Source organism: Aplidium turbinatum, chromosome 1 (genome assembly GCF_918807975.1).
Source record: "Aplidium turbinatum chromosome 1, kaAplTurb1.1, whole genome shotgun sequence".
Lineage (NCBI taxonomy): Eukaryota > Metazoa > Chordata > Ascidiacea > Aplousobranchia > Polyclinidae > Aplidium > Aplidium turbinatum.
Window position 1 is genome coordinate 52,159,732 of NC_137472.1, and position 13,158 is coordinate 52,172,889.

General features: G+C 36.6%; 1 protein-coding gene across 1 annotated transcript in view; it reads left to right on the plus strand.

Annotated features, from left to right (window-relative positions):
• The window catches only part of LOC145782777 (nesprin-1-like), a 188,243-nt gene that overhangs the window by 3,263 nt on the left and 171,822 nt on the right, over positions 1-13,158 (plus strand). Inside the window, exons 3-14 of the mRNA XM_082594541.1 lie at positions 670-731; positions 1,709-1,804; positions 2,070-2,153; positions 2,998-3,090; positions 3,313-3,342; positions 5,260-5,438; positions 6,021-6,226; positions 8,352-8,455; positions 8,760-8,915; positions 11,248-11,355; positions 12,274-12,438; positions 12,683-12,803. Of these exons, the coding sequence (XP_082450667.1) occupies positions 670-731; positions 1,709-1,804; positions 2,070-2,153; positions 2,998-3,090; positions 3,313-3,342; positions 5,260-5,438; positions 6,021-6,226; positions 8,352-8,455; positions 8,760-8,915; positions 11,248-11,355; positions 12,274-12,438; positions 12,683-12,803 (1,404 nt within the window). The remainder of the gene's footprint in view (positions 1-669; positions 732-1,708; positions 1,805-2,069; positions 2,154-2,997; positions 3,091-3,312; positions 3,343-5,259; positions 5,439-6,020; positions 6,227-8,351; positions 8,456-8,759; positions 8,916-11,247; positions 11,356-12,273; positions 12,439-12,682; positions 12,804-13,158) is intronic.

The window sequence follows — 13,158 nt, forward strand, 5'->3', positions numbered from 1 at the left end:
TACGGTACTATTGTTTTGACGCAAGATTTTATTTAACATTTTATGCTTTGACAAGATAGTTGTGACAGACCAAAATTAGGCTCAGGGTCGAAGTGTGGGGTTGCATATCATACATTGTGCTATTTTTATGTTTTGTTTAATTTGTTTTGTAATCTTGTTCTCAAGCAACAAATTAAATAGGTTGAATCAGGCACGCTATCTTCCATTGTGCTCGTGTATACAAACACAATGGAAGTAAATTATAGTAGATAGCTTTGTATTGTTTGTTGCTTTCTTACGCCGCTCTTGTAGGGACTCTAGATTGACTTCAATCATCGAAAGAAACATTTGTATTTATGAGAGACGACGTAGAGTTGCAACAGACACAACAACTTCCAGCTGTTTCATAGTTCACTATAGTTTTTGATTCTCCTGTCCTGCAGTTGAATGGAACATCCTTTCATTTCTTATCGTTTTCCGACTTAAATAACTGTAAAAGCTGATGTTTGAATTGTGATCAATGAATGGTCCATTTATGCCTTTTCCCATTTTAGCGTTGTGGCCCACCGTATCTTTGTTCTTTTTTTTATTGTGGACTGTACATTTCTTAAAAATGTTTTTAGTCTTGTGGTTATTGTACTCTATCGGCGTCAAATTGAAATATACATGTTGATGTGTTATTTTATTCAGATGAGCACATGACCGTTCAGAAACGAACCTTTACGAGATGGATGAATGCTCACTTATGCAAGGTGAATTAAATTTGAAAGTACATATACATTACAATATTTAAAAATAACATGTTTTTGCATTAAAGTAATACAGTAGAACAATAATTATCGGAAAAACAATTACCTTAGTACTTTCTACTCATACGGATGCTTTAGAGCAGGAGTCACCAAACTACGGCCCGCCGGCCGAAACCGGCCCCGAACTGATTTCATCCGGCCCGCCACGTGCTGCGGAAACAATTTGTACATTTTTCCACGAAGCAGCCTACATGTTGGTGTTCTGTTTTTATCATTAGGTCACCACAAATAGGGACAGCCTAAGCCAAATTTGGAAAGATGTAATGTTTTTTCAAGAGCACGATGCCCTGTAGTGTATCACAGCAGGGGATAACTTTTCCACCAACCTTTCGATTTTTATCACAACTTTGCTATTCCACCGCTGACTTTGTTATTTATTGTGCTCAATTCAAGTCAATGGAGATTCTAAATAGTTGTATATCTTTTCGCAATTTGCATCTGGCCCGCAGCTGTTAATCTCGCAGCAATCCGGCCTTCAGAGAAAAAAGTTTGGTGACCCCTGCTTTAGAGTTTAGGAACTGTCATAATATTCTATGAGCGACAGAGTAAGCATTATCCAATGCACTTTCTGCGTCTCAGATGGGAGAGGGATTTGGTGAAATAGAAAATATTATCAAGTTTAAATTGAGAAAAGTTAATACCTTTTTCTTACGTTGAAAATAAGTTTAAGTTAATACATTCTACTTTTCTTAACCCGCATTCACAATAAACAATGCATTATTGTACGTGATGCGTTTAGTATGCAGTATGGTAGATACTAGATACCTGTGCAACAGTGTACACATGTTCTATTTATTGCGCTCGTTTATCCGAAAAGACAATCGGAACCCTCAAAAACACCAATTATGATACTTTTTCGTATTACTGCACTTCACTAGATCACTTAATATTGGCTACTTATTCAAATCATTTTTGTTTAGTGCCGTCCTCCACTAGAGTTGGTTTCCCTGTTTGACGACATCAAAGATGGAACTAAACTTCTAGCGCTTCTGCGAGTGCTCTCAGGGGAAAGATTGGTGAGTGGAAGCTTCCACTTTGTGTGAAATCTGTTGAAGTTTTCGTATTGTGGTTTGCCGTATATTTCAACCGTTTGAGAAAGAATGTTAAATTTGCATCATAAACATGCAAAACTAAGATATACCACTTAACATTTTTTTACTTTAACAAAAGTAATATAGTAAACAAGTGGATAGAACAGTTTTGTCTTTCGTGTTGCCTCGTTAGGAAATTTAAAGTAAATACCTGTTTTTCTTAATCCGAATACTTTTGTACTGTGCATAGCATGGTGAGAGTGGGAAGAAGTTGAAGAGGGTTCACTTTCTCAGCAACATACAGACCGCACTCCAGTTTTTGGAAACTAAAAAGGTGAGAGAGATGTTTTTGCTTGTATTTCATTTGACGATGAGTTTTGTATATTTTTTTTAATTGGGTTAGGTTTTCGGTATTACGGAATGAGACTGTTCACCAAGCATTTAATAATGCTTTATTTTCTTGCATTCTTCTCGTGACTGCAGCGTCCGCCCCGATAACTCAGGTGGTTAGCGCGTGACTTCGTGAACGAAGATGCTTCAAGATCAAGCAACGCTGGTCTCGGAGTGTGCACTTGAGCAACGCATTCTAGGATTGCTCTCCATTCAGCGGCACCTAATAGATAGAATAATTTTCCGACAACAACACTTCAACCATCGGAAACTTCACTCTGCCAATCTCGGTAACCGGTCCTGCGTCAAAAGCCTCTACAAGTATGCGAAACTACCAGGAATAACCAATCAAGGCTTTGCCAGTCCGAGGATAAAGATTCAAAACCAACCAATGTTACTTCGACAGGTTGAACAACATGAACATGATAATAAGTTTTATTTCCAAAGTTTCGTCAGTAAGCACGACTACCTATATCAGGGAAGTTGAAACAGGTGAAAACCACCTGTTTTCAAATCAAACGGCACACAACAGAAAGAAATTGATGTTATCATTTTTGACATCTTGTTGTAGCTCAGCCTTCAGTCACCAGAAAAACGCAGGAAAATTTGTTTAATTTTCGTGTTTTTTTTCCTGTAACTTTACTCACATGAGTCACATTGCAACGAGAACGCGTTGTTGTGTCTCTGAGTGAATTGTCGAAAACTGATTTTTTTCTGATGTCTCGCTGTGTAGCTATTAGCTTAAGTTCTTGTATCATATCCAGTGATGCCAAGTTTGTAAACTCTAGATAAAGCTTGTGAATATAAATCCAACCGACATTGTGGATGGAAAGCCCTCGATTGTGTTGGGTTTGCTGTGGACGATCATTCTCTATTTTCAGGTACAGTACCTTGAAATTATGAGCTAGCCTGCTGAACTTTTCGTGATTTTTATTTCATACCATTTTTATGCAATATGTACTTAAAATTGGTTAGCTGGATTGTCAACTAATACACAATGTCTTATCTGGTTTAAGTTAACTTTAGTGGTTTATTTTATGATACTAATGTTTTCAGCAAGAAACCTTATTTTGATTTTTTTAAAACTTTTTTTGAAAACAAAGATTCGTCAAAACCTTCTTCCTGTTTTAATGGTAAGTTGTCACTCCGCACTGAATGCATGGCATGCATGTCTTTGTACTGTCACTGTTGGACTCGTGTACAAGTGAATTGGAAGAATCAAAAATAAATTGTGTTTCTAATTCGCCTTCAAAGCAACACAGAACTTCAAACAAATGATATATACACAAAGGTTTAATTGGAGGCGTGTGCAGACGTTTTTTGGTGGGATGTGGACATTTATCTAAACTTTGTACTTGAAAATTTCAAGACAAGAAACTGACGAGCACCTTGTTAATTTTGTAATTTCTTTCACAAAGCTGCACCCTTGTAAGAATCTAAATTATCTGAAAATTCAAACAATTAAATTGGTCGAAGTGAAATAGCAAAGAAAAGCTGTAAAAACATTTTTGAATTGCATCAACCATGAAATTATGGGCGAGAAGGAATCCACCAGGAGTCTACAAGAAGTCTACATCAACATCTTGGGCTGAATATTGATGGGGGGAACATATTTAAGATTTTTACTGTGAAGATCTACTCACTAAGCCATAAAATATAAATAGTGACGTTTTTTGGAAAATTCAGCAAGAAATTTACCATCTGGAGCAAAATCTTTTTAAAAAAATCTTAAACTAATCGTATAAGTGCAGAGCAAGGTGATCAGGTGAAGTTGATATAGTGAAGCAAAATGATAAAATTGGAAACATAACATCACCTACTGAATACATCTATGAACAAAGGCAAAGACAAGGATTGTTTTAGGCAATGTATGTATACGTGTATAGTATATGCAATTGTACATTGAAAGGAAAAGAGCGAAATATTATCATTTTCTCAAATGTTATAAATTGTTTTTTTTTGCTTTTAGCTTTTTTACTGTTAATAGCACGTTATGTTTTTTTCTAATATGTTATGGTCAGGGATTTTTGCCTTTTTCGGTGACGAGGTCACTCGACACGCGCCATCACTATTCGACAAACGCCGTGCCTTACAGAAAAAAAAAACGAAAAAAAAGGAAAAAAACTGAGGATTAAACGTCGTCACTCTATGGTTGTTAAATTTTGGCAGATTGTTCATGTAAAGTTTTCGAGAAGAAAAGCTAGATGCATTTATAGCTTGTGTGTGGAAATTAATTCTTAATTGCGGAAACTATACAATAATTCATCTTTTGCCCAAATTTAATTCATGCATTTTATAATTAATCAATATTCAATTATTCATAGTACATTTTAATTGTGCTGTTTTTACTGTTCTGTTTTAATTTTGGAAAAGGGCATGTAAGTTTACAAACTACCAATTCACAAAACAGCTGGAGTTGTTTTATTTGATTAGTTGTGGTCGTAAGAACTGCTTTACGCAGATAAAGGCTGCAGAGAATGCACCAGTGGCAACTGACAAGCGTCGGTTTGTAAACAGTGCGAACCATTCATGACGTCATGTCTTTCATTGGCTACACAGAGTTCAAGAATTGCTGCATATTGATTGAAACATAAAATAACAAACAAACTTACTATGCTTATGAACAAAAATATAGGTTGCCAGTTAAGTTATGCCATTTGCTGCATAGTGTAAGTAAAATAAAATGCATTGATAAATAATCGTCCTAGTACAAACCAGTCAAACGAATATTACAGGCGCTCCAATCTGTAATGAATGTAGCGAGATGTATTGTTGATATGCTGTTGTTAACATCCTTTGGTATTCCTGTTAAGCTGTAGCTGTTTATATTACATCACTTCACACCTTTGGTAGCAACGTAGTGCACTGTTATCAAGCACAGCTTAACGCTTTACGTTAATTTAAACCTTATTGAAGAAGCATCTTTTTAAAAGCCAAGGTTTCAAATGCACACTTGAAAAACGCTTCCAATTTCTGTATTTTTTACTTTCATCTCATTTGCAAAAATGTTGATGTTTTGTTGCAATATGTAACGATTCATTTCATTCCAGATAGAAGAAATCACAAGCAATTTGGCTTTGTCTAACGAACAATCTGGAAGCACATCCAGTTTGGACAGTTGCGTTGGGGCCGATGATGATTCTCCCCCTAAGAAAAGGGGAGCAAAGGCCAAGTGGCAAGGGGCAGCCAAAAAAGCTCTACTGCAATGGGTTAAACGAAAAACGAAAAAGTATGCAATTAAATTTTTTTTTCTAATTTGGAAAATAAGTAAGAGTATTTCTTTACATTTGTATTCTTTGAACGGCCACTATTGGTCGACAAGACAGTATTGCTTCTGTGAGAGTCCGAAAAGCTAAATTTTTGTATTGCTTTGCATATTGAAGAGTTTGTAAGAATAGTAGTACAAATACCGAGTTTGCAATAGTAATAATAAATATATCTTGCGCCGGCTTGACTGGGCGTGTGGGTGTTCTCTAACACGTTAAATTGCCTACCTCATTTTTTTGCATATTGCAAAAGTAACGTCGAAGGCTGTTGTGCAGAAAGTGTTTTCATTATTCATAAACACAGTTTAAATTTGGAAAATTTACGCCAAGCGGTTTAGCAAGGTTTCGGTGCAGCTCAGTATGACTTCATTCCACGTCGTACTGATCATCGCTTACGTCATAACAAACAATACTAAAAACAACTTAAAACTGCATAGCGCAAGAAAATTCCGCACTGAACGTCAAATGTGTGTTGTTGAATACACGTTTAACTACTTTTCCTTCTACAAAAAAAGAAGATTCCATTGAAACAACTTCCCTTTCAGCAAACCTCCAGAACTGCAAGTGTCTGTTCGTGACTTCGGTCCTAGTTGGCGGGACGGGAGAGCCTTTCAGAGCATGATCCACACCATCAATCCAGCGCTTGTCGACATTGACCTTATCAGGCGAGCGAACAATCAAGAAAATCTTGAAACCGCGTTCGACACCGCTGAGCGCCATCTTGGCATTCCACGTTTGTTGGAGCCTGAAGGTCAGAGTTGTTGATTAATTGCTACTTTCACGAAATTTGGTTTCTTACGTTTGGAAACACTGTTTGCCTTTTTTTCATGCTTTAACGTCTTTCACATCTTTGCTTCAGTGATGAACCCTATGCCTCAGAGTACAAGTGCTGCTCGAAAAAAAAACAAAATTTTTATTTAACTTGTTTCGGTTTGTAACGAAATACTTCATATTCTGTCATAGCATGATAAACTACTGAAATCTCCAATACATTTGACTTGAAATCCATGGTCATTTGTTGGTATTTTTAAGGCGAATTTCTATTGTTTATTGTAATTCTAGATTTCAATGTAAACTTTTGATCTCAGCTTCGAAAGTGACTCTTTACCTAATAAATGGGTTGTTGATTTTACGGGTAATACAAAGGATGAAGTTTATTAAATTTACTGGGCGCAGTAACTGCCCAGGTAACGAGATCGGTCATTTGTATATTAGTTTAACGTCTGGATACGCTGAATCAATGTAAAAAATCTTCATTTGGATACCTGGGCAAGCCTATTCACATGATCGGGTATTTCTCGGCCAGGAAATCAGTACATGTTCACAATGATTTGAAGTCCGCAGACGTTTTAACAATGTAAAAAAGACTGTTTTACTGACTCAGTTGCCGCATACTTTTTGTACTGTACCAACTTCTAACCAGCTCAGGTTTTGTTAAAGGGGTTCTATTTGAATAAGCTGGAAATGCTATGCTTATAGGGAAATCGATTCTGTAGGAAGTTATGCTAGAAATTATATGTTGTACAAATGTCAGCATTTGATGAATGCAAATTACTTCAGCAATATTTCTGAAATAACTTAAATCTTTTTAGTTTTTTTTGAAACTTAGGTAAAACGTTTATGACTGTGATGTGAGTTATACGTTAAAGTTGATGAGAAGCATCGCTAGAATTTCTCTTGTTTGGATTTTTGTCTTTGCGTGCGTTGAAATGTGGAGAAGTACTTGATATCGCACTTCACTATTTTCAAGTTTCCATTCCATAGAGCGATTTGTTGTGGTTCACACAAAGCCAAAATGTTTCCAAAATCCAGTCAGAAAATTTTTTGCCATTTTTACATCATTTTAACGTCACTGGACATTGAAACGATGTAACAAACGCCAACTTTTGATGACTGGGAGGAGCCGTTTTCTGTATTTGCTGGATAGCGTCTGTTGTCTTTGCTTTTCTAATATAGAAATATTCATCTTCTAATTGTCTTTTGTGTTGCAAGTTTTTGCTGTAGTTTTCCTTTATTTGCTGGCGTTTGTCGCTTCACTTGGGTATCATTTGTAGATGTATTTTTTGTTCCTAAATAACGTTTACGTTTTAAAATCGCTATAAGCTGCTAAACTGCTTTCATTTATGTTTTTACTTTTGCGTCGTAAACTGTGAAATAATGAAGCCATTTCTTAACAAATAGAATGCTCCCCATGACGTCTTTTAAAGTCAACAAAATCTTCCTTTTCACAATGTTGCAACATATTTAGACGTCAAATCAATGCCAGAAAGAACTGGTTTTTGTTGGCTGAGTTTGGCCCAAGCGTAGAATGAACTCAAGTTGGTTAGATAAAGTTTATTTTTAAGCAGCTGGCTGAAGATTTTTGCCACGAAATAATAGCTTCTTCGCGGCCCTGTCTCATATAGCACTGACAAATTCAGCAGGCTAGTTTAGGCCTGCTCAACTGACAACCATCGCCAAAGAACACATATTGCACAAGCAAAGTCGATTTATTTGCATTTGATCATAATTTACAGTGTAAAACATGTTAAACGATTGTTGAATAAAGTCGTATCCATGGGTTTTAAACACAAGACTGCACTTCCATGATATTTATGAATAAAAATCTTTGTGTAACTATGTAGTAAGTTGACAATAGGTCGAGTTCCACTGGCTTTGTTGAAACGGCCATGGCACTCTGAATTGTAAGGATTAGGAATAAATCTCTCTGTTTAGAGAAGACTTTTCTATTCATTGTTTTGTAGTGAAATTTCAAAAACGTTCCTTTCACCTGGGAACTTAGTTGCAAAATCGTGTTTGTTTTACGTTGATTGCGTATCATCAAATGATGATGCAACGTAAATGTGAAAAGTTTGTTGAAACGTTGTTGCTGACAGACGTGGATGTGGAACGACCTGACGAAAAGTCCATTATGACGTACGTAGCCCAGTTCGTGAAGCAATACGGAAACGCCGGCGAAGAAAGCCACGATGCCATCCAGGTGTGATTTGAGAATATTGAAACAGGTTTTGTTATTTGATTGTGCTCCGAATATGTTTATTTAAGAAAACTTTCCCTTTGGGTCTTACCGTCTCGCTTCACCATTTTTGCAATTTCACGCCTGATAATTTACAATTTTCATAAAGTCCATTCGAAAAGCGTAAATCTAACGTTCTAACTATGAAGCATATGCATTTTTGCAGTGGTCGTCTGCAAACATTCAGCATTCGATCTGACATGTCACTTTTTACCTATTGTTTAATTCATTTCGTCGTTTCCTTCATTATTGCGTGTGTGGGCAACAGGTTGATGAAGACGTCATTCAATTTGAGGATGTCATGGCTTGGATGGCTGAAGCAGAAACAACGTTAACTGATGTTCATAAGCATTTCAAGTACAGACAACAAGACTACCTAGATCACAAAGCATTTCGATCTGAACTTGAACAAAAATTTGATCAGGTGATTGAAAGTTACGTTGTTAAATGCAGTAGTCTTGTATTGATATTGCTCTCCCAACGAGTAAAATCCGTTCTTTTTACATAGATTCAACGTCTGCGGACGTTGAATTAATGTAAAAAAGAGATCGTTAAATGATAGCTTTCTGTCGTATTGAACATAAATAGACAGACAATCGATAACAACTTAATAACATTGAATTGCATAATTCAAAATTAATACAGAAATGAACCCACCTATCAAGAAAGAAATTTTCATTAAACTCCTCACGTTAGCCACACAAGGCATGTTTTTGTACAAAAATAATTTATACAAACAAATCGATGGCGTAGCAATGGGGTCTCCATTAGGCCCTACCATTGCTAATTTTTTCCTCGCACATATTGAAACAAAAGTTCTTGAAGAGTCTAAAGATTTCCATCCGAAACTTTATCTTAGGTATGTAGATGATATTTTTGCTGTTTTTGATGATGAAGATTCGTGCTCAACTTTTCTAAATGTGCTAAATTCCCAACATAAAAACATAAAATTCACAGTGGAAAAAGCTAGAGAAACTATACCATTCTTGGATGTTGAACTAAAGATTAACGAAAGTACTTTTGACACATGGGTTTGGCGAAAACCTAGTAACACTGGATTATTATTAAATTTCAACGCAGTGTGTCCTATGAAATGGAAATTTGGGTTGGTGTTAGGTTTGCTTAATCGTGCTCGTTCTATCTGCTCAGACAAATACCACTACATGAATGAAATCGCCAAAATTAAATCCATGTTATGTGCGAATGGATATCCCGGGCAGTTTTTTGATAAGGTTCTACAACGTTTCAATTCAGTATCTTCACCGAATACTGACGTCATAAATTTCCAAAACTCTATATCCATACCTTTCCTAGGAAAGGAATCTCTCGTATATGCTAAAAAACTATCTAAACTCTTTAAGTGTAAATTTGATATCGACATTGTTCCTCTGTACAAAACCTTTAAAATCAGTAGATATTTTTCGCTGAAATCTCCCGTTCCGCAGTCTCTTCGTTCCAACATTGTCTACAAATTCACTTGTTCGTGCGACACGAACATGACATACATAGGTATGTCCACAAGACACTTGGTAACAAGAGCAACGGAACACCTAAATTTAACAGACATCAATAAGCACAGTGCAATCAAAGACCACATTTATGACTGCAGTATTTGTTCCAACATCAAATTTACATTAGATTCATTCAAAATAATTCGCAACTGTCAATCGGAGTTTGAAACTAAAATTCATGAGGCACTCCAAATAAAGCAGCACAACCCCAGGCTCAACAAACAATTATTCGCTGGAGGGGCATCTTTTTTGTTGAATTTGTATTAGCTTACGTTTATTTTATGTTATGTTGTCCGCTCACTATCTCGTCTCATGACCACACTCCCGCATAATTATGACAGATTGCTACCACCTTTTGTGTTTGTTCGTCAGTTGTTGCTTGTACGCAGGTCAGTGCAGTTTTATTGAATTTCAGTCATTTATTATTAACATTTCACGAATAACTGTTTTGTTTAGATGAATTAAGATATTTTCCTGAAGAGGGCAGAAAGTTTTGCCGAAAACGTTCGAAATTATGTATCTATTTCATTTCTGTATTAATTTTGAATTATGCAATTCAATGTTATTAAGTTGTTATCGATTGTCTGTCTATGGTTTTTAAAAAGTACCTCTCTACCAAAGCTATACTGAACATAAATATGTCTGTAGATCTACCTGCTGCTTGAACTACCAACGGGCTTATGTAAAACATCTTTGTTATTGTGATGTGATGGCATAGGTCACAGGTTATTTTTTATCCAATTTCTGCTTATCAAATAACATTTCTTTATTCTTTCCTTGAAATAAAGCACACTATTTCACCTTGTTACAATAAAAACGTTTTCACAATTTTTCTGTTTTCTTTTTTTTTCATATTTTTTGTATTTACTGTCTTCTTTTATCTCTGCAACATCGTTGATAATGATTAATAGCAAGACAATGTTCTTTGCAACAATCTTCTTTATAAACTGGAAACAAGTGACCAAGCTGCAACCAAATGTTTCGCGGCTTCTACGCTTCTCACGTCTACCAAAGGTAGCTTCATTTTCAAGGCGATATCTGCTTAGCTTAGCCTGTAAGCAACTGAAGTTTCTTTTTACAAAAAATAAATTTAGTGCTTTTCTGCTAATAGGTTTACTTTAGTAATATGATGTATTGCATACTTTCTCTACCTGCTGTACAGTTACGGCGGACCTGTTAAAGCATTTTTATTGTTTCATTTTGCTTTGAGTTGGCACTGCTTCTAAATTACCGATAAATTTCTAGGTGAAAAGTTTACGCGATAAATGGACAGAAGGTGGCGCCCCATCCCTGTCTGAAGATCAAGTGCAGAGCTTAAGCGAAGCGACTGAAAAAGTAGACAAATCCACAAAGGTGATTTTTTAGACAATCGAACTTTTCGTTTAAAGACTCAACTTTAAAAGTGTTTTCAACTTGTCGAATCTGTATTCATTGTTTTGTGTGTTTATTGTTGTACTTTATCATCATAATCCATCGTCGGTTTGTTCCCCACTAGTGGGGGTGGCCGATTGTTTCCGCGCAGCAATTGTCTTAATCCCTTTTCTCCATTTCACCCTGTCCCTTGCATCTTCCTCCTTCAGTCCGACTTTTTTAAACTCATCCTTCACTTGTTGTTTCCACGTTCTTCTTGGACGACCGCGTTTCCTCTTCCCATCCACCTTTAGATCTAGTGCCTTTCTAAGAAAACTTCCTTCCTCCCTCCTTATCACATGTCCATACCATCTTACTTCATTTGCCCTTGCCAGTTGGTCTATGGTCTCTCTCATCTCTAGCATATCCAACAATTCTTCAGTCCTTTTTTCCCTTCTCGTTTTCACCCCACACATTGCTCTCACCATTGACCTTTCCGTTCTTCTCAGGATTGCCAGTTCACTCTCTCTCAATACCCATGTCTCGCTACCATATAGCATTGCAGGCCGCACACAGCTCCGATATACTTTTCCTTTCATCCTTAGTGAAAATTTTCTGCCATGCAACATTTCCCCACATTCCCTGAACTTTGCCCAGCCCAATCTTGCCCTTGTTGTCACCGCTGCTTCACATCCACCACTTTCATTTATCCGATCACCCAGATAACAGAAGTCTGTCACTGTTTCGATGCCATGGAAGAACTCATCATCATGGCCTTCCACTTCATTCCTTCCTTTACTGCATTTCCCACAAACAAAACACTTCGCCAATCTTGTTGCGGCTCTCTTGACATTAGCACATCTTGCATGTACCCACTTTCCACATTCCTTGCATTGCATTATGATCTTTTAAATTGATTAGAAATGGCATCGGGAACTGGACAGTCGACTGCCTGGCCAACTCGGCCAAGTGGGGTCCTGGCTACACCAGGCTGAAGACGTAATCAGTCAACCGGAACATTATGACTCCGGAAGTGATGACGAAAGAATAGCTGATGAAATCAAACTTCAACTAGACGAGCATAAGGTATTTTTTTCTGATAAAAGGGACACTGAATATCATAGATTGTCGCTCCTACTTTTTTCTAGACCTTTGCTTCTTTGTTGACATATTTTATTTTTGCTGTGATAGCCAGAAACAAAAGCAACTGAACTAGATTTTGTGGTCCCACTGTACAGCAAATCCAGTTCTCGCATAAAGCAAAGGACTTGTGTTTTGCGTTGCTTTATCTTTCTCTTTTTTGCACCAAATACAATTGAAATTTGCTCAGGCTGTCTTCAAGGACATGAACAACATGTTGCAAGTCTTCCATAAGATGAGGAGGGCTCACAGGTTCTCCGGACATGCGATTCCTCTTGAACAGTTGGAGGAACTGTCGGATCGGTTTGCAGGTTGGTTGTTTTGTCTTGTACTTTGACCATGATCTACTACCCGAAGGCTAGATAGATGTTCATTTGCACTTTTCAAGTTATCTTGACCATTATTGTTGAAAAATCGGGTTAAGATTGCCGATTGTGTACGAACACCTTTTATTGACATTTTCTTCCATATATTTGTTATTTTACAATTAACTGTTGCTGTATTAGTTAGTTCTATCAATAAGCATTCCCCACATATAATTTTCTGTTTAGAACTCTCTGGAGTTTGTGGTTTTTTTTGTGAGTTTTAAAGTAAAAAGAAAAAGGATAATAATTGAGGTTAGGGTTAATCGATTTCGTTGTGTTGTTATACAACTTAGCTATTTCT